The 21,137-nt window shown below is 60.5% G+C and overlaps 4 protein-coding genes across 4 annotated transcripts; all 4 read left to right on the plus strand.

Moving 5' to 3' along the window:
• Positions 1–213: 213 nt before the first annotated feature.
• Positions 214–4,275, plus strand: LSCM1_04220 (uncharacterized protein; the record flags this gene model as incomplete). The annotated part of the gene is made up of 1 exon (XM_067321734.1): positions 214–4,275. The coding sequence occupies one exon, from the start codon at positions 214–216 to the stop codon at positions 4,273–4,275; it is 4,062 nt and encodes a 1,353-aa protein (XP_067177965.1).
• Positions 4,276–6,859: 2,584 nt separating this feature from the next.
• On the plus strand, positions 6,860–7,801 carry LSCM1_04221 (uncharacterized protein; the record flags this gene model as incomplete). The annotated part of the gene is made up of 1 exon (XM_067321735.1): positions 6,860–7,801. The coding sequence occupies one exon, from the start codon at positions 6,860–6,862 to the stop codon at positions 7,799–7,801; it is 942 nt and encodes a 313-aa protein (XP_067177966.1).
• Positions 7,802–10,919: 3,118 nt separating this feature from the next.
• On the plus strand, positions 10,920–11,654 carry LSCM1_04222 (uncharacterized protein; the record flags this gene model as incomplete). Its single annotated transcript, XM_067321736.1, has 1 exon — positions 10,920–11,654. One exon carries the CDS (start codon positions 10,920–10,922, stop codon positions 11,652–11,654), a length of 735 nt encoding a protein of 244 aa, XP_067177967.1.
• Positions 11,655–14,822: 3,168 nt separating this feature from the next.
• LSCM1_04223 (uncharacterized protein) lies at positions 14,823–17,891 on the plus strand (the record flags this gene model as incomplete). Its single annotated transcript, XM_067321737.1, has 1 exon — positions 14,823–17,891. The coding sequence occupies one exon, from the start codon at positions 14,823–14,825 to the stop codon at positions 17,889–17,891; it is 3,069 nt and encodes a 1,022-aa protein (XP_067177968.1).
• Positions 17,892–21,137: the final 3,246 nt, after the last annotated feature.

A 21,137-nucleotide genomic window follows, 5' to 3' on the forward strand; every position in this document is an offset into this window, starting at 1 on the left:
TCCTCTCCCGACCACCGCTCGCTCGCTTCGCTTTCGAACTGCTTTCGTTTTTTTTTGTCTCCTTCTTCGGACGGCTGCTGAAAGGATGCGCTGTGGCATGACCATATCAGCGGAGACGCCACACTCACGCACACAGAAGCACACGAAGAGGAATTTCTTGCTGATCCCTACACCTTCTGCGTATACAAAGCGTCAGGGACGGCGTAAGCGTGAATGCCCGCGCGCAGCTCCATGATCTCACCTCTGTCAGCTCGCCATCTTCCCGCTGCGGAGGCGTCGCCGAAGTCTTTCTCGCTCTCCTTTGCAGCAACATTCAGTACAGTCGCAGAACCTCACCCTGCACGTCGGGACTCCGAGGGTGATGTGCGCAAGCCCCTCACACCGCCCTTCAGCACACGGGCATCCACGGCAACCCTGGACATGCGAATGCAGGACCTAGCAGCGCAACCTGAACCGGTACCGTCTCCAACCAGGGCCTTCTGGCGACCCGCGCGCAGCCCGACGATCAGACCACCGCCCAATGCCCTCCTTCCTGCAAATCTCCATGGACGACGCGCTCATCTGCTCCTGGCGTCGGGCGCGGACGTGACGGGGCCTTGTGAGGCAACTACCCGCAGGCTTCCGGGATCATCAACAGCATCCTTGGCATCCGCTCACACCTCTGGCATGGCGACAACGCACTCGTCGACGCCGCCGCCGTATGCTCTCGTGATGGACTCTCTGGTTCGCCGCTACCGTGCCGAAGAGGACCGCCTTAGCCAGTGGCGGCAAGACGGAGGCCGCTGCCGCTCCTCTGCCCCATCACGGCATGGCGCTGTGCAGCTACGGCGCCGGTCCAGGGGCACCGAGAAAAAGGAATGGCTCGCTCAAGCAGGATCGCGAGGCAGTGCTGATGCTGCCCTGAACGGCCACGGAGGCAGAGACACAGATAACGGTCCTCAAGGGGCGCTGGCAAGCATAGTACAAGGCCTTGCTCTGGTGCGGGCTGTGCAATCGTGGTGGCGCAGAGGAGCGCGGCCGCGAGCGGCTGGAAAGGCGAGCAAGCGATGGCACAGAAAAACGCTTCCAGTTTCCGCAGCTGAGGTTTCAAGTGTGGGAACGCTGCGCCTCAGCGCAACGGCAGTCGCGACTGTGCTATCGTCTCCAGCCGCTGAGTCTGCGGCGCCGCGGGCGTGGATGAGCCGAGCCGGCCGCACCGTACTTGAGTGCTTCTCTCAGTCGCTGTCCCTGTCCAGCGAGCGAGGAAAGTCGGTAGTGTTGGAGCTGCTGCGGTCGGCTGACGCTGCACAGTCACGTAGTGTACAGAGTGTGGACCACGAAGACGCAGTCTACGACAGCTTGAATGAGGACCAGCAGGTGCGGGGAACAAGGATGACCGAGGCAACGGCGGCGGCAGCATCAGCCGATGTCGTCGCACCTGCCTTGTCACTGTCTTGGGCAGATGACAACGCTGCTGTGACGCACCCTCGTGAGATGGTGCTTGCACGAGACGCGGCGAGTGGCAGAGGCGGGTCCCATCAGCGGCAGCCGCCTCACGCTGAGCGGCGGGCCAGCGATGGAGGAGATTCGGACGCCTGTATGACTTCTTCGACTTGCTCCAGTCGGGTTAGCAGCGTCTGCAGTGGGGACGGAGCTGGCCGCAGCTCGGAAGCGTTGGGTGGTGCCGAGCGCAGGCAGGAGGCGCGGCGGGTGAGCGGGCGTGGCGGAGAGGGCAGCAGCGATCTTTCGTGGTTTGGTGGCCTGCGCATGCACCGTTTGGGCAGTGCCGCAGCCTCATCTAGAGATGACGCAGAGGCTGCGTTTGGAAGCGCTCCGAGCCTGCTCGAGCGGTCGTGCGTGCGCCTCTCGCGGTGGCTGCGCCTACGGAGGCGCCGTCGCGCGGCAAAGCGCTCACAGCGCGGTGCTGGCGCGTGGTGGAAGCCGACGACAGCGGCGGACGCTGAGCCCCTTGATGCACTCTCGGGCTTGCGATACTTGGCGGCCGCCCCACCGCCGTTTTCGACGACGGCGGAGCTGCATCGGCGCGCTGCGCAGGCCGCACCGTCACCGTGGGAGGCGGCGGTGCCGCGGACACAGGCTGACCGGGGCGATAGTGACACCACGCTCGGTAACGAAGGGGCCACTCCATGTGCCTCAGCTGTTGCCGCAGAGAGGTCCCCTCGCGCACCGATTCTGGAGCGCCTGAGGGCGGTCGTGGCGGCAGGGGCAGCGGCCTGGAACGTACAGCAGGGAGGCGTGGTGGGGCCGAAGACGTCGTTGGAGGTGCCGTCATCGGATAGTGAAGCTCCGGTAATATCCCTGGCTGCTCAGCGAAGCCGCGAGCACGCCGCCGATCTCGCGCGCCTCACGGAGAGTCTGACAATGTTGACGGAATTCGATGGAAGGGCTCCCGCCGGTGGCCGCGATGAAGTCCGTGCCCGCCGCGCCAACAGCCCTAAAGGGGTAACATGCGCGTCTCTGCTGACCGAGAACCAGGAGCAGATCGATGCAGCGGCACTGTCAAGCCCTTCAGCAAGCAAGGCGACGACGAGCGCGCTGCCCGCGTGCTCGCCATTCCGTGCGCGGCCCTTGTCCATTGTCTCAGCCGGGCAGCATCGCCGGTCGTACCACGGCGATTCAAGAAATTCTCGTGACGTGAAGCCGCACGCGTGTGGTGTGAAGGACCATCTTCACGCGGCGGAGGATGAGGCTGCTGCCGGCGCGTTTCGCAGCCTCCTGACGGACACCACACACACGCCGCACAATGTCGCGGTGCGCGAGGCGTATGAGGCCATCATGAATGAGGTATGCACTCCCCTTGCGCGGCGTGCTGTGGAAAACGCCATCGACGTAAGTCGCAGCGCGGCAGATCGCGCGCTGACACAGTGGATTGAGCGGCGGCTTATACTCGAGCTGACGCAGTCGTGCGCCAGAGAGAAGCAGGTAAGTGCGGAGGGGCGCCAATCGGCCGCGCCCTCAGCGACAACGTCGCAGCCGCTCGTCTTCACTGGTGTGACGCAACATATCCGCAGTGGTGTGCCGGTGTCGATCGAGCACCTGCGGCTGGACGGCTCTGATCGGCAGACATTAGAATCTGTCAAAGCGCGCAGTGCGAGCGATGCCATTGCAGTGAAGTTTGACACCAGCGGCTACGATATTAGCTACAGGCAGCTCTCGTCCTTGGACTCCCAGTCGTGGTTGAACGACCAGGTCATCAACAACTACCTGCAGCTGCTGTGTGTGGAAGCGGAAGGCGCGGCCCACATATCGTTTCCGGCGGCCCAGCGTCGCCATCGCATTGCGTCGCTCGGCACGCACTTTTACACAACAATCGAATCCGAGTTACGCAGACGCTCTGGCGGGTCTATCGACTGTCCGCCGTGCCTGCCGCAGCTTGACTCTGGCAGCGCCGCGTTCCGCTGGCTCCGCAATCGCCAGCACTTGCTGGAGCCCTACAGTCCCTCCGATCCGCGTAGCGTGCGCGCGGTGCTAGTGCCGGTGAACATCGAGGCGCAGCACTGGGCCTTGGCGGTCTTTTATCGGGCCGACAACCGGTGGGTCATGTATGACTCTATGAGCCGATCGGGTGCCGCACGCCAGCGCGGCCATGTGATCGTTACACATCTGTCGCATGTATGGCGTGAGTGCCAGCGGCACTTCGGCATCGTACACTCTGAAGGGACAACCGCCACGGAGCACTCGCGGTCCTCTGCGGCACCAAAGTTTTCGCTGTGGGCTTCTGCATGTGTGGTTGCAGCGCCGTATGTGCCCTTCACAGACACGCTAGGGACCAAGAGGCGATCCACCGCAGTGTCGCCTCTCGACTCCCTGGAACCGTACCACTCACTAGACCAGCTGCATCGCGCGGCGAAGCGGGTGCGCCATCAAGCGGGGCTGTTCGCGGAAGAAGCAGCGCAGACCGCGCTGCAGGTAGTCGGTGGTGGCGGCCGGACTGGTGGCATATTTGATACCACCTGCTCCGCGTCTGCTGCGCCAGTGCTACCACCGCCACCGCTCCCGCTGGCGACTGTGAAGGCGATTCCTGCTGGGCAGCTGAGTGACACGGAGGTGGAGTGGTTCACAGGCGGGTTCGACCACATTCCGCAGCAGGCGAACGGCAATGACTGCGGCGTTTTCGTGTGCCAGGCTGCGTGGTGCGTTGCTCAGGGTGTGGCGGTGAGCTTCGCCCAGTCGGATGTGGCCCGGCTGCGCGAAGTCATTCTGCTGGAGCTATTTAACAAGCAACTTCTACGGCGGTATCCAACGGCAAACACATCGTCGTCAGCCGGCGTCTGACCAGGATCGTGTGGCGAGGCAGCAAGCGCGCGCGCACACACACACACGCACGATTGGCGAAAAGCCTGCGACCACTCTCTGTGACGTGAGATGGCCGGCTATGCTGGCGCTGTGAAGATTGTATGGGAGAGGGAGGCGAATCACCACAGTCGCACTATTTCCGTTTTCTCCTCATTTCCGCTTCGTTCCTCTCCTCCACCCTGGTGAAAGGGATGGGCTGGGGGGACCCCCCTCAGTGTGCGGGGGCATCAGGGCTTCCCTCACCGTCGCCCTTGGGGGTGTTGAGGCCGAGCAGAGCCCTCCTCCTCCTCGCCGTCCTCTGCCAATTCGGGCCCGCCCTCTGGCGGTGAGAGGGCAAGGGGGGAGAAGCTCTGATGCACGTTGCATTGTACATGAGGTGAGCTCACGGAGCAACGGAGTGTCTTCTCTCTCCTGTGTGGAGCACTGCTCGTGTGTAACGCCGACGGGTACGTTGGGTAATTGTCTTTGGGCGTACGCTCTTATATCTCAGCGCGTGCGCTTTGGCGCGCTCACTGTCTCTGCAGGAGGACACGCGCATAATCAGCACATGTCAGGCAGATGTGGTTGTTCTTCTCTCCCAGCACTTTTCGGCAGTGAAGTGGATGGCCAACCTGTCGCCGACGTGGCAGAGTTGCCGATTGACAGTGAGCGGGGATATGGAAGAAGCGAAAGGAAGGAAGGGAGGGAGGGGGGAGCCGCCCACTCACCCACACGCACACGCACACACACACACGCTTACGAACGAGGGAAAGAAAAGTGGTGGAAGCGAACAGAAAAAGTGGCCGGCAAGCGACGAACCTCTTTGTATGAGTGTCACTCCTCTTCCTCCCTCGCCCCCGTCTTTGCGCCTGCCTAGCTGTGTGTGTGTGTGTGTGCTTTGTGTCTGAGGGTGCGCACTCCCACACGCGAAGGCCTCGCCCACGAACGAGCGGGCAAAGGGGACGGGAGGAGATGCCGCTGAGAGTGTGAGGTGCCTTCCTCCGTTGCCTCTGATAATCTTTTGCCTTTTCGGAGGAGGAGGAGGGGCGGCGGCGGCTTCTGCTGTTTTGGACGTCGTCTCTTCGTCTCTCATCCCCCGGCCTCTTGGAGACTTTCCTGCCCTCTTGCGTCCTTCCCAATAATACGCACTCATGCACATGCCAACGCCACAGTCGCCCTTGCTCCCATCATTGCTTTTCTTTTTCCAACACGCTCTTCCCCCTCTGTCTGCCTCGCAGTCGCGCACCTCACCCTTCCCCCACCCCTTCTGCTCTCTCTCTCCTTACGGCAACGGAGCTTGTATCGCTTTTCCTCTCGCTCCACGTCCCCCAGCCCGAAAAGAAGAGAGAGGGGCATATCGTTCCATTCTTGCAGAGGCATAAGCACGCACGCAAGCCTTTGGGCACCCAGATAAGTGCACGAGGGCGACCTTCCTCTCCCCCGATCCCAGTCCCTCTTTGTTCTCTGTCGCTGTTCGCGCTCCCTTTTTTTCTTGCTCTCAAGCGTCGCATCGACGGGGAAAAAAGGCATTATTGGAGGACGAAGCGACGGGGGCGTGGCACAAGCGCCGTGGTCAAGACCCGCTTTTTACTTCACGCCCTCCCTACACACACACACACACACACCGACACTGACACTGACACATACACCTTCCATCAAACATCAAGCGTGCGTCTTTACGGGGGCGACGGACTTCCGCTGGCGCATCAGGGCCGGGTGATCAAAGCAAGGGAAAAAAGGGCAGCCATCAAAGGGCACCTCGTGGGTACGTCAAGCAGGGTGGGCGAGAGAGAGAGCTGCGATATCACACCACAGGGGGAGACAGCAGTGCTCCATCTGCATCTGCAGCTCTGCTCCGCGAGTCTTCTCGCCGGTGTCTTCGCTTCTCTTCTTAGCATCTCCCCTCCCCTCCCCCTTATTGACCTTTCTTTTTATTTTCGCTGTTGCTGAGCGACGGCGGCGACTGGCGTCACTTCCGCAACACGCACCCCTGCATCACAACGGCGATCACCTGTTTTCTCTATCTTTCGTCGCGTGATAGAGAGAGCCAACGGGTGCAGCTTCCCTCTCCTTCCTCTTCCCCGACTCACACGCACACACGCATCGACCTCTTCTGCTCTCTGACATTTTCTCTCTCTCATTCTGTGTGTTCGCTGTGCACTCGCCTGGCTGTGTCTCTCGTTGCTTTGCTCACTGCGGTGTGCCCCTCCTCGGCCGCCTTTGCACATACACATACACACACATCTATATATATGTGTGTATGTGTGTGCGTATTACCCCTTTTTCTCTTCTCGACACCCCCTCTCCCCAACACCGAAATCAGAGCTTTACACACACACACAGAGTCAGCGGGCGCCTCTCGCAAAAAGGCAATCAAAAGAGGCGGACTGCTGGCGAGCACATCAGTGGGGCGGACTCGAGCCGCCCCTCCGCCTTCTCTATTCGCTTGCTGTCTCTCTCTTTCTGTGCCGTCGCCCCCATCTTCGCTCTGAAGACGACGACTAAGACAACAGCAACCACACACACACACACACACAACACAGGATAGCAGCAGCGTACGGGACTCCTCGGGGCAACATACGAAATGGGTGGCGAGTCGAGCAAACACTCCAGCTCCTCAGCTAACGTCCGCGGCCGTGAGAAGAAGCGGGGCATTCTGTCCACTTCCCTCACGGGGGTGGACTGCCGCGCCGTTGCGCTCAATGAGCGCACGGCTCGGTTTGGGCCCCCATTTGGCGACGTCCCTGAGTACATCCCACCGTCACCGGTTCGGTGCGTTGCGTCGCCGATCCCGCCGAGCAGTTCGCTGGATCCGTCACTGACGTGGATACTGGACACAGAGGCGGTTCTCATCACGGAGTGGAACCGCGATCTGCAGGGGGGTGGCGCTCCTAGCCCTGCCGCACTTGGGGTGCTGCAAGGACGCGAGGCAGCAGGGGCAGACTCAAAGTTTCTCGGGACGAGAACGCTGCCGCAAAGCACCGCGAGTACGGTTGCCTCTAACACACCCGGGCTGACCTCTTCGTCCACATGCCCGCCCTTGTCAGGCCCCCCGTCGCCGATGCATGTGCAATCCTCCTCTGGAGTGTCACTGGCCTGCGACTCGGTGGCCGTGACACGAGGGCGCAGCACTGGCATGGCCTTGCGCGTCCCGACCACGTGGTCCCACTCAAAGTCATCCTGCGCGGTGGCCTCTTCAAAGGGGGTGACCAGCCCAGTGAGCTCCGAGGCACCACCATGTGACCCTGCGGAGGGAGCTTCATCGGTGGTCGTGTCGGTGCTGCCGGTCGGCATAGACTACTTCCGTGCCTTGCAGTCGCGTTGGCAGGCCCTAGCTCAGCGCTCACTGCCGCCACCAGCTGACGAGGAGGACCTCAACGACTCTGTCATCCTCGAGGCAGTTTCTGAGGCCAATGGCGACGTGCTAAGCCCACCGGTACCGCTCGGGTACATGATTGATCTCTTCGTACCTCAGTGGCGGTCGGAGGGGCTCTACGAGGCAGCGCAGGACTACCAACACCGCTGACGTCACTCGAGGTTCGCACACTTGTGATTGGAAGGGCCTTCTTCCCCTTCTCATGGTAAAGGCCGCTCTTTTCGGACATCCGCCTGGGGTGCTTCTGAGCGTGTGAGCGTTATCCCACAGCGGCCATTGTGGTCGTGTGCGGGCCTCTGTCTGTTTCTTGGGGATGGGTTGGGGGGACCCCCCCCTCAGTGTGCGGGGGCATCAGGGCTTCCCTCACCGTCGCCCTTGGGGGTGTTGAGGCCGAGCAGAGCCCTCCTCCTCCTCGCCGTCCTCTGCCAATTCGGGCCCGCCCTCTGGCGGTGAGAGGGCAAGGGGGGAGAAGCTCTGATGCACGTTGCAATGCAGCTACCGGCTGTTCGGCCGTGGGCGGCGTTGCGTCGGAGTGGCCTGCGACAGGGAGCATGATAATGCCACGCACGCGACGGGCAGAGCGTCGGTGCGGCTCGAATGCATTGCACCCGATCCTCTCTGCTTACTGCTCTGAGGAGCCTGAGCCGCCGTGGGAGGGGAGCGCCCCCAGTGGCGAGCGGCATAACGGGCGCCGCTGTCTGGCGGTCTGCGAGGCGGGGGGATGGGTAGAGCCCGAGGCCGAGATGGTACTCGGGAAGATGAGTTGGGTGCTCTGGTGGGCCGCGCGCCTACACTGCTGCTGCGCGCGACGTGAGCCCTGCGGCAAGGCCCGGCAGAGCGGAGTCGCAGCGCACGCGTTGAGTCGGGCTCCAATTAAAGAGGGAAAGCAGACACTCGAAAGGTGTCGCCGTGAACCGTGAGCGCTGACGACCGACTCTCCTCCCTTCCCTCAAAGGCCACTGAGTCAGTGTGCGAGGCCCTGCGGGCGCACGCGTTGCCCTCTCCTTGTCGGATCCGTTTACACATATATGTGTGTGTGTGTAAGCGCTGCTAGCCGGGCAGAGGAGGAGGAGGGGGGGCGAGTGGGGGCACAGCGGTGCGGCGAGTCGGATCGCCGACTGCGTTTGCGCTCTTCTTTCGTTGCGCAGGTCGAGTCGCCGCCTTTGCGGTACCGCTCAGCGTCACGTGCTGCTTGCACTTCCTTTGAGAGCGTGCTTTGGCGGCCTGATGGTGTGCCCTCTGTCCGTCTGTCTCGCCATAATGACTGGCCGTGCCTCCCGTGCTGGACCTGCCCACGCGGCCCCCCTCGCGTCTCTCACTCGGCGGGAGAGCAAGCTGGAGGAGCAGGCGGCCCGCACTCCTGTCCGTGGCGCAAAGACATCATATACGCGTGTCTGTGGGCTTGCTGGGTGCTGCACTCTTGCACCCACGGCGACGGCCTCGGCGTCAGCGGCGCGGGCGAACACCGGCCTCGAGGCCGGACCGATTGCGAGCGCTGTGCGGACTTGCTGATGGCATCGGGCGCGGTCTCCTCTCTTCTTCCTTTCAGACACGCACACGCACACAGATGTGCGGATGAAGAGAGGGAGGATGCCGCTCTCTTGGTGTGTGTGCTTGTGTAGATCGACGCTCGCATACGGAGACGGACACACGGGCAGCGGGTGTTTAATCCATCAGCTATGCCGTCTCTTCCTAATATGGCGAAGTCGTGTGCGCCTGCCCTCCGTGTCGTGGCCCTTTTTTTGTGTTGGAGAGGCAGTGTGGCTCTCTGTTTCTTCCCGCGCATGCCGCACGGAGGGCTCAGCTACTCCCTGCTGCGCGCGTGGTGGTCGATGAGGATGACGGCGGTACGTGGCACAGTCGCAAGAGCACAACCGAGCAAGAGTCTTTAGGAAGAGGTCGGCGGAGAGGGGGCAAAGGCTCGAGAAGGGGAAGGGGTCGCGAGACGTTGATGGGGAAAGAGGTGTCGATGCGGGCGGCAAATTGCTGAAAGGCGGGTGGACTTCACAGCTCTCTCTCTCTTTGTGTACTGTGCTTATAGTGTGCGGCACGCTGCGCGCTGTCACTTTCACCCGTCTCCTCATTGCCTCTGTTCCCTCTCTCTTGTTCTCCATCCTCTTTCCTCCCTTGTGTATGCCCTCTTGCTACTGTCAGCGTTGCTTTTTTTTCCGGTCTCCTTTCTGGGTGGGGTCGAATGCGTACGCTCGGGCTGCTTGACGCGATTTCTGCCGTCTCGATGACGAAGCCATTCGTGCTGCCTGAAGAGAAGAGTGCTTTGCGTGGCTCGTGCTGCTGCTTCGCTGACGAACGGTGAATTTCGGGCTATGCGATCCAATTGGGATGCAGACGGACTCGTGTGCTCGCCCGCATTTTGTTACTGTACGTTTTCCTCCTCGTGCACCGCCGCCGTCTCTGCGTCCGTCTCGCTCGTTTGCTGGGCGCCTTTGGTGCTTCATCGATGCCCCGCTTCGCCTCGCCCCCATCTTGTGCGGGTGCGGGACGGGTGGTGGACGGCTGTCGTGCAGTTCAGGGAGGAGAGCGGGGCCATTTATCCCCCTCCCTTGTAGCAACAAAATGCGCTCGGCGGACCGAGGAGGGGAGAGGAAGTCGGTCGGCTCCGCTTTCTGTTGGCCTTTCATTGATGGTCGTCTGTGCTTATGGTGCCTGTTTCAGACAGTAATCTCTTTCGCGAGCGCGCACGAAGACGAAAGGCATAGAGGGTGCGCGCCCTGCAGCGAGCGGGGGAACAACGAGGCAGCCGACTGGCGTCAGAAGGGGCAGGGGGGAGGAAGTGTGAGATTCGCTTCTGCCGTGCTTGGTGCCCTCCTTCTCGATGCCTCTCTGACGTGTGTTGCACCGTGCCTGATGCGTTGAGTGCTCCGTCTTCCTTTCAGGGAAGCGCTCGTGTCGTCTGTGACAACACAGGGGTATAACGGTGCCAATTCTTGCTTCTCTTTGTGCTTGGATAGAGATGCGTCACAGCAGCGCTTCATCAGGGTTGATGATGACCGCCTCTCTTCCTCTCTCACGTTCCCAAACATTCTCGTGCGCGTGTGCGCTTTTGTTTGTTCAGTGCTGCTGGCCTTCCATCTCTTCCCTCTTTTTTTTTGTTGGCCTGCCGAGTTCGCCGTTACACACACACACACAGACACAGACGAGCTCGCCGTGTGGTGCCGTATACGGCCACTCTCATTCACCTTCTCCACAAATCACAACGACGGGCATTCATTCCTCTGCTGTTCGCGTGCCCGATGACCCGCGTGGGTGTATGCCAACTCCCATCGATGTCAGCGCGGCACGCGACGTAACAATCTCGTGGCTCTCGCACGCCGAGTCTGTCCTCGTGCTCGAATGGGCAGAGGAGGGGCGGGCTCAGCAGGCGCAGCTGCAGGCACAAAGCCAGGATGTAAAAGAAACGCAGCAGCGGCCAGCGACCACTGCGGACGCTCTCCTGGCAGAGGCCGTTGCCGCCGGACTGCGCTACACTGGTGGCGCCTCGTCATCGTGCTCTTTCTCGTCCTCTGCGGACGACCCTGATGAGGAGCGTCGTACTCAGGGACTGGTCCCTCTCCACTGTGATCACACACCCTTTCCTTTCCATCGAAGCAGTGGTGTTGTCTTTGCGTTGCCGCCGGGCAGCGGCGGTCGCGCTTCTCCTGCAGTGAGCGCGGCGATGCCATCAGATTGCGGCGAATGGGCGCCCGGCGTGATAGACAAAGTTCCTGTTGGGGCCGACTATTATGCGGCCTTGCAGAAGGCATGGGCTCGCACGCCGGAGCAGCCGCCAAGGCTGCCGCCGCTTGCCACGGAGTCGGAGGTGAACCTCGCCGACATCGAAGAAGTGCTCTCTGGTGACTCAGACTACGAGGAGCTACGCCCGCCGGTGCCCCTGGGGCTCATGATCAGTTACTTCACTGTTGATTGGCGTGATAGCGGGCTGTACGATGTCGTACAGAGGCGGGAGGAGACGCTGCTGCAGCAATCCTCCAAGAGGGGACTCTAGAAGCGAAGGGCGGAGGCTGGGGAGAGACTTGTAAAAGAGGGGAAGGGTAGCGGTGATGAGGCGTGCAGGCGGAGCGGAGGCCCGAAAGATATGGGTGATCGCCACCCCCCTTCCTTCCCTTTCTCTTTGTGTGGTGGTGTGGCCGCCTCCCCCACCCGTGGGGTGGGGGAGGCTGTTATCGTTGATCTTCAGATGCGAGTGCAACATTTCTCTGAAGCAGATCCTCTGCTCCCCTTCCCCCTTCTCCGTTTTCCCCATATGTTCGCCTATGCACATGTGCATGTGCGCGTATGTGTGCGTGCGTGTGTGTGTGTGCTTTCTCTTTGGTGTGTTTTCGTTTTCTAAAAAGAAGTTTTTTTATAGCTTTCCTCTTCCTGATCCAAGCGGATTGTGCGTGATGGGCGCTCGATGACACGGTGATGGTGCTGCTGTGGTACCTCATCGGGCTTCTGGTGCGGATGTAGATAGAAGAGGTCCCCCCTCCTCCTCTCGCCCCTCTCCCCTCTCCTCCTCTTTGCCCTGCCGCACTTCTCATTCGCTTCCCGACACGCCTTTTTTTAATAACTTGATGTCGTTAGCGTTGCTCTCCCCCCTCTCTTACACGTTCTCTCCTCCTCCTCCGCCCGACAGCGAAGGCGCGCGTAGGTGTGTCCAATGCCACGATGGCCTTTGCCTCACCCCCTCGTTCTTCTTTCTGCCCCTCTCTGTGTGGTGGTGTGTGCTTGATCCATGTGCCGTTCACAGTGAAGGGAAGCAGAAGAATCGTACGCACATATATATATATATATATATGAGTGAGAAGCGGAGCACCAGACAGAAAACGGACTCCGATGGTGTCGGGGGGGAGGGTGAGGCAGGGATCGGGTGCACGCTGCGCTTTTTTTTCCCGGCTCGATTCCACTGCCGCGGCGACTGACGGGGGTAGAAATTGGATGGCAGTCAGCCAAAGGGTGTGCGAGGGAGCGAAAGAGATGTGCTGCTATTGTGATTATGTGTCCCGCGCGGGGGAAGGGGGGAGGTAATGGGCAGGAGAAGAGCGAGGACGGTCAGCTAGAGTGCATGGTTGCGTCTTCCTTTCGCGCACTGCAGGCTTCCACTGAATGGCAAGGGCACGCGATTCATCGGCCACGATTGCACCGGTCTGCCGCCTTCGCTCTCCCTCTCGGCGCACACGCATATTTTCATCTCCAGGCTCTCCTGTTGGTGGCTGCGGGGCTCTCTTTCTCTGTGTGCGTGTTTGCGTTGACGTACTTGGTTAATGCAGGCGCGCCTGCATATTTAATGTGGGCACGGTGGAACAGATGATACGACCATCAAAGAGGCTTAAAGACGCAACCCCCATCAAGAAACGAAACAAAAATGGGAGAGAGGGCCTCTGCCGAGTCGGCTGACTCCTCGGCATAGAAGACCACTGGGCGTGGCGCTGGCGCGCATATGTGCACCCCTCTCTGCCTCTTTTTTTCTTTCTTTCTTCGAGGGCCTCTCACGTTCGACGAACACGACTGTCGATCTCGTCTCATGGCCACGATAGGAAAGAGAGGGAGGCGTGCAGAGCCATGAGCGCGGGAGGAGGAGGTGGAAGGGCGAGGAAAACGGCATCGACAGCATCGGGGTTGCCGGGCGGTACTGCAGGCAGCAATGCCGCGCAGAGGAAAAGGCACTCACGCCGCAGTTTTCGACCCCCTTTTTTCTATAAAAAAACGAACCGTTTAGCTTGTGGATGGCAAGACTCTCGCGCTTCTGCTTTCCTTCGTCATACGGTGCTGATGCGGGCCCGACTTCTCCATCGCGGCCCTCTTGGGCTCATCACAGTGTGTGCGTGTGTGTGTGCGGGGGGGAGGGGTGCTGATTGAGCTGTGAGCTTCGACGAGCTCTCCGGAGCACACGTGCCGATGTCCGCCTCGTTCCATACCTTTCCATTTTGCCCGCCGATCCTGCTCTCCTCTTCTTTTTTTAACCCTCAACGGCGTCCCTCCCTCTGCTACCCTCCCCTTTACTCCGGCCGTCTCTGCCTCCCCCCTTCACGCCCCTCTTCTCTTCCGTTGCGGCTTCTTCTCCCATCTCGCGTCATGCGCAACACGTGTATGAGAAACGCTAGAAACACACACATACACACACACACACACTGTGGCACACGTGTGCGCGCATCGCTCCACCGCACGTCACATTTCCTTTGGCCTCCATCCATCTCTTCCTCCTCCACACTTACGAGAGACACGCAGCACAGGCGAGCGAGAAGAGAGAAACCCCTTTCATCTCCCCCTCTCTCTCTGAGGCGCTAACACAGACGGAAGCCCATTCCTGGAGACAGAGAGGGAGGAGCGCGGGGAACAAGTTCTTTGACCACAGAAGCGACGGATAAGTTAAGCTCCACACGCCAAGTGTGCGAATCACCTACTTTAATAGAATACGAAACGAAGCCTAAGCAAAGAGGTCCGGAGAGGGTGGACGGCTTAGAGGAACCTACCGGGTAAGAGAGAGAGAATAGGGGAGGAGGCGGTGGTGGTGCACACACACACACACACATCCATACGCGCATTCCCCGGCGGCGCACGTCTGGACCCCCCTTTCCTTGCGAACTCCCGCTCCCCTGTCACCGCATTTCCATCCTCTTGACCCCGACTCCCCTCTTCCCCAGTGTCTACTTGTTCGTGCAGCGGAGCTCGCTAGCGAACACTGCGCTATCTCCCTTCCCCCTCCCCCTTCGCTTTATTCTGTCTCGCCGTGTGCGTTTGCCATCACCTTGCGCTATTGCCTCACCCTTTGCCGGCGCCGGCCCTCCCCGGTGCCCCCCCCTCTCTTCTCTACGATTGAAGTGCGCCTGGAGTGCTTTTTCGCTTCCTCCTCGCGGGCAGTGTTGGCGTGTGTGCGTGTATATGTATGTATGTGTGTGTGTGCGCTCTCTCTGTTTCTGTTCGCGTCTTCCGTTGTTTTAGTGTTCGATCCCATTTTGCCCTCTTTTTTTCTTCGTTCGCTTTCACTCCCATTTTTTTTAAATTCGATTAAAAGAGCGCTTTCGCCGCTTCACGTCTTTTCGCTGGTCACGTGCACGAGCGCCATACGCAGTGACGTCTCCCTTCCCCTCCTCCTCTCCCCCCGACACCCGACACCCGATACCGCCGCTGTGCGAGACAGCGTATCGCTCCGGTACACTTCAGAGAGCTTCGCATGTCTACCGACCGTATCAGAGGCACCAAAAGCGTTGTGCACGCTGAGGATGCCGTGCTGCAGTCGGTCTCGCTGCCTCCGCAGCTCTCCGCACGCGGTGGCGCAGCTGTTGCAACGGTGGACGACCATCTATACGGCCCTCACACGAGCACGATACGCATGAACCCATACGTTCGCTGCGTGCTGGACGACGGGGTGCCTAAGATTCGCTCACTCCAGGAGCTTCTCGCGCCGAAGACTCAGCCAGAACCTCCGGAGCCGGATACCCCGTGCCTTCGACCAAGCCATGGGCCGGCAGCGGTGTGGGCACATACGCCAGACTCGCTCGATTTCGACGACGGGCTGGTGACCATGAAGTCGGCGTGCCGTCAGTCTGCCTTTCACTCTCACGACGACGCCGAGCGATGTGGTGCACCGGTGACGAGCAATTCATCTCCAGAGCTAATCTTCACCGCCGACAGCGTCGCTACACCAAATACATTCGCCATGGCCAAAAGCCACGAAATGCGCATCCTATCCCGCCTCACGAAGCGGCTGCGGCGGTCTGAGCGGCACCGGGATATGCCCTTTAAGGAGCCAATAGAGATGGTGCTGTCGGAAACCGACGAGGACGAGGGCACGGAGGCCGGCATGGATGGCAGAGGCTCCGAGATGATGGGGGCTGCGCAAACAGGCCGCCCCGCTGTGTTCGCACCGTACACGGAGGACCTTGCTCGGAAGCACGACAGGATTTGCGTACAGCTCCTGCCCTGCTCCACCCATGCGAAGGCCGAGGCCGCCGCGCTGGGTGGCGCTGCAGACGACGCTGCGAGTGAGAGGACGCTGCAGCGCACGGGGGTCAGTTCCCACCTAGCAGCAGCTTCCTGTCTATCCGAGCAGCGCGTGCCGCCCCAGTCCTCGAGCGGTGCTTTCTGCGCCTTTGCAGTAGGACCGACGCCTTCTGACGGGGTTACGTCCCATGTCACTGACGCCAAGCACTCTGACTTGAGCGAAGGCGCATCGCGCCACCATCACCGTCACTCCCACGGGCAGCAAGGGCAGCATCTGCGGATTGATGCCGTGCCGCTGCACGCCACGTACCCTGTCCCGGTGGCGAGGCTGGAGGAGAGCCCGTATCACTACATCATGCGCAACTACAGTGGCGGTACCTTTCTCTACTACAGTACGCAGGAGAGCAAGGAGTATTTCTTGCGCCTATGCCACCGCGTCGTCGCGCAGGTGCGGCCGCTGCTAGAGCAGGAGACGCTCTCGCCCCACCACGGGCTGTTCCCCCGTATCAGCGCGCCGGCCTTCGTTTTTGGCGACATCCATGGCAATTTTGAGGACTTGTCTTTTTTTCTGAAGCGGCTGCTGATCTTCCACGACTTTAATCTCACCCCAGCGAACATTTTGTGCCTCGGCGACTACGTTGATCGTGGACCGTTCTCGCTGGAATGTGTCATGCTTCTATTCTCACTCAAGATCATGAACGCGTCGAAGCTCGTTATGCTACGCGGCAACCACGAGGACCGCGTCGTCTGCGGCGATCTGCGCACCTACGGCCGCGGCTGCTTCCTCGCTCAGTGCCACACTGTCTTTGGCTACACAGAAGGGACGAAGCTATTTCTAGAGGTGACGGCGCTGTTCAAGTACCTCCCGCTGGCGGCGGAGTTGGTGATTCCAAGTACGCCAAACATGTCGTTCCTGCAGTCGCAGCAGACTGTGGTGCACCCGAACCTGTACGTAAGTCAGCCGGCGGTGCTAATCCACGATGGCAGTCGGGTAAAGCGAGCTGCACCACCTTCCTCGCTGTCACCAAGCTCGTCCACGAGGGCGTCTCCGTTCGACGCGCAGCACCTTCCCACACGCCACCGAGACGGCGAAGTCGCTAGCGGTGACAGGGAAAGCGACGACGCGTTGCTCAAGAGCGCTGCCAGCGCGGCGGCGCTTCCCTCGCTGCCGACTGGCTACAGTACGATCGCAGACGCTTCTCTTGCGCGTAGGCAGCCGTCCCCGGGCGAAGCACACGAGGAGCGTATTTTGTGCACCCACGGTGGCATTCCCCGCTTTGAGCGCTCGCCGCTGGAGGAGAACCCACTCGCCTTTCTGCGCAGTCTTTCCTTTCCTCGCATGCTCACGTTGTTCCCCAACAACCCAACTGTGAGGGATGACCCCGAATGCATGCCAGACTTCTTCGTGAAGGAGGAGTTGGCGGCTCTGTGGCGCCGTCACCCGTCCGCCGCACCACTCGGCTTCACATCGGCGTGCCAGCGAGAGGCCGCAGAGGCTGCCGCCGCTGCTGGCGCTAGCGCTGCCGCAGTCACCACCACCTGCAACCCTTGTGCTTCCCCGTCCTCAGACGCTTTGGGTTCTGAAGAGCTGCCGAAGAGCACTAGTGTCAGCAGCGTGGGCAGCAGCGCGAGCGACTGCGACGCCGCAGCCGCGACGGTGCGATCAGAGGCAGAGGCACCGCGCCGCTCTTCTTGGCACCGGGCGGTGGAGTCTTCCTTCCCATCGCCTGCGGCAAAGCCGCAGTCTTCTCTGTACGGTAAGCAGCAGCAAAGCCACCTGACACGACTACGCATGCGCCACAGCCGCGACTACTTGCCCCAGCTGACCGAGGACGACGTGCGCAAGGGCTGGTACACAATGTTCGACCTGCTGTGGTCGGATCCAACTCCGATGGAGGTGGAGGAGGGGGCGGCGTGCGCGGGCCGGGAGGCTTCTGTGGACGCCGACGGCGCGCAAGACGCTCGCCAGGGCTCATCATCTCCCTCTCCCGCAACGGCTGCTAAGGCGACCTCGCCATGCGTGCGCGTCAACGAGTGGGGGTTCGCCGTCAACGCTCGCGGCAGCAACGTCATCTCCTTTTCTGCCAAGGCGGTCGACACGTTCCTCACGGCGTATCACTACTCGATGCTCTTCCGCGCTCATCAGGAGAAGGCGCATGGGCTGCGGTGGAGCAAGAGCAACAAGGTACTTACCATCTTCAGCAGCAGCAACTACATGGGCCACCACAACGGCGCTGGCTGCGTCGTTGTCGCCGCCAACGGCGAGGTCCAGATGATCGAGAAGGTGGCAGCCTTGTGACGCTTATGCTGGGCTAACGGAAGCGGCAGGAGAGGTGCTGGGCCCTAAGCGCGTACGCTGACGCGCTCATCACACGCGTCCTCTTCTCTCGCTCTCTATCGAGACACGGTGGCTTGTCTTTCCACGCCGCCGCAATTCTGTAACGCTTCATGGGGGGCAGCGCTGCGCGCAGTTACCAACGTCCTCCCCCCACCCCCTCCTCCCACTCCCCCTCCCTCTTCGCTCCTGTCCTGCTCTGCTACATTAGTCTACGAGGGTATGCGCACCTCATAGACTCGCGCCTCTTCCGCATCTCACTCTCTCACCCCTTTGACTTATCCTTCCCCCCTCTCTCTTTTTTTTCTGTGCCGCCCACGGCTCGTGGAGGCGGCCGCTCGACTCCGGCTTCATGTGCTTTCTTCTACTCCACTTCTCCGGCTCCCCCGGCACCTTTATTTTGACGGCAGAGAACATAGAAAGACCACCCTCTGCATCGGCGCTTGCGCGCGCATGCTGCTGTCTGCGTCATGGCCGTTTACGGAGGAGTGGAGGAGGAGAGGAAGCGTGCGCGAAAGAGGCTCTGTGACGAGCGTACGTTTTCTTTCCTGTCCTGTGGTGTGCACGCTCGTCCCCCCCTCTCCCTCTCTCGCTCTCGCCTCGCGTCTCTTCCCTTTGTCTGTCTGCGTGCGCCCGTTGCGCTTCCCGTCAGGCCTGCCATCGGCCCTGAATGTAACACGTTGCAGGTCTTCTTTTGTATTGTCTTTTCCTGGAACGGTGCCGGCGAGTCCTGCGGTGAGCAACGTGATTCGATGGCACACGCAGAGATGCGGAGAGAGAGATCCCGGTAAGGTGTTCCGCCTCCCTTCAACTCTTTATTCAGATAACATGTTTAGGGTGTCGCCGTGAACCGTGAGCGCTGACGACCGACTCTCCTCCCTTCCCTCAAAGGCCACTGAGTCAGTGTGCGAGGCCCTGCGGGCGCACGCGTTGCCCTCTCCTTGTCGGATCCGTTTACACATATATGTGTGTGTGTGTAAGCGCTGCTAGCCGGGCAGAGGAGGAGGAGGGGGGGCGAGTGGGGGCACAGCGGTGCGGCGAGTCGGATCGCCGACTGCGTTTGCGCTCTTCTTTCGTTGCGCAGGTCGAGTCGCCGCCTTTGCGGTACCGCTCAGCGTCACGTGCTGCTTGCACTTCCTTTGAGAGCGTGCTTTGGCGGCCTGATGGTGTGCCCTCTGTCCGTCTGTCTCGCCATAATGACTGGCCGTGCCTCCCGTGCTGGACCTGCCCACGCGGCCCCCCTCGCGTCTCTCACTCGGCGGGAGAGCAAGCTGGAGGAGCAGGCGGCCCGCACTCCTGTCCGTGGCGCAAAGACATCATATACGCGTGTCTGTGGGCTTGCTGGGTGCTGCACTCTTGCACCCACGGCGACGGCCTCGGCGTCAGCGGCGCGGGCGAACACCGGCCTCGAGGCCGGACCGATTGCGAGCGCTGTGCGGACTTGCTGATGGCATCGGGCGCGGTCTCCTCTCTTCTTCCTTTCAGACACGCACACGCACACAGATGTGCGGATGAAGAGAGGGAGGATGCCGCTCTCTCTCTCTCCCTTTGTACAATGCGCATTCACCGGTGTGCGCATGTATGCCTGTGTGTATACGCCTCTAAGCTAAGGAATGCCGAGTAAAAATTTTTTTGTGCTCTTTCGCGAGGTAACACACCACGGGTGATTTAGAGAAACGAAAAGAGGCGGATGCGCAGATTCGTGTGCGATTGCTAAGGCGTTCATGTGCTGCCTTGAAAGAGCGCCCTGAGGCCTGAACCGAACGCTGCCGCCCTCATCGCCCTCTACTGTGCTTTCTGTTCTCGTGCCTCTACCACTTCGTTCTAGGAAGGGGGCGCGCACTGTCATCTTCTGCCACGAACCTTTCGTGTGAGCTCTGCAGAGGGCGCCAGGGCAATGGAGAGGCGAAAGGGGGGAGGGCCATGGGGGGCGGTAGGAACGCTTGTTTCCATGGAGTGCGCCCTCTATGTGCAGTGCACCTTAATTTGCCCTGCGTGTGCGGCGACACTGTGGCCCTCTGATGATGTGTGTGCTCTCATGTTCCCACTGATGTTGCTTGATGGTGCCGATGTTTTCCCCAAACTTGCGTCTTGCATCTCTTTCACACAGCCTTTCTTTCTCCATCTCTGGTACATTTGTGTGGCAGCCCATACCACTGCTTCCTTCACTCCGCTCTACCCTTACCTTCTCTCACACGTGTACGTTGACACACACACACACAGTGAGAGAGAGAGACATCTGTTTAGTACCTTTGCACATTCACTCTCTCCCCCTTTTTTGTCTTTCTATGCACGTTGTACCTCACCACCGCCCTATTTTGTTTCGCGTTGACACAAACTTAGCAGCAAGCGCATTTTTTTCGTCTTCGTTCGGTTTCTGCGACAGTGCGCGTCTCCTCTCTCTCCCTCTGTGCGCGTCTGCCGTGTTCACACACGTACTCGGGCAGCTGGTGCCACAGAGCCATTCTTTTCGCTTTGTTGCTCGACTCACGAGAGAAAGGAATTTTTGTCCCCGTGGGTGAACAGTAATCCCAACAGAGGCAAACTACATTAAGCGGCGCAATCACGCGTCTATACCCCCCCCCCCCCCCACACCGCTTCCTCGACGATTGCGTCGGTCACCACTGGGCTCTTTCTCATCTAGCGCACACACCTGTTCTCCGCTTACACACAGACACAAGTACACTGCGCTGCCCTGACCACCAGCTCAGCGCTGATTTTTTTCATCGAATCCGCCCACGGCTTGCTTTAGGTCGTCGCTCCCTCTCTCCCTTTTTTTTCACCTGCTCCTTTCGCGCTGGCTCATCGCTTTCTAGAGTGGCTGTGCTCTGTGCAGACACAGACACACACACACACACACAGACAGACAGATAAACTTTCGACGCTGAGAAGGACCACTTGGCTTCCTCTTCTAACACACTTTAGCGCTACGCGCTCTTTGCGCCACTTCCTAAGTCCAGGCGTCTTCTCACACGCCGACGCGCGCGCACACACGCTTCACTGACGGGAAAGTGGAAAGTATTGGGAGGAAGGAAGACGACCACGGGGGCCACGGAAGGGGAGAGGTGTGAACACCGCTTGCACTTGTGCCTTAGTACCGGCGCGTCGGTGTTGAATCCTGTAAAATCCCCACGCAGCGACGCACAACCTCAACTACTGAAGCGCAAAGGAGGGGGCGCACCTCGCGCTCTTAGTCGACTCACAGAAGAG

Source organism: Leishmania martiniquensis, chromosome 26 (genome assembly GCF_017916325.1).
Source record: "Leishmania martiniquensis isolate LSCM1 chromosome 26, whole genome shotgun sequence".
NCBI classification, from domain to species: Eukaryota; Euglenozoa; class Kinetoplastea; order Trypanosomatida; family Trypanosomatidae; genus Leishmania; species Leishmania martiniquensis.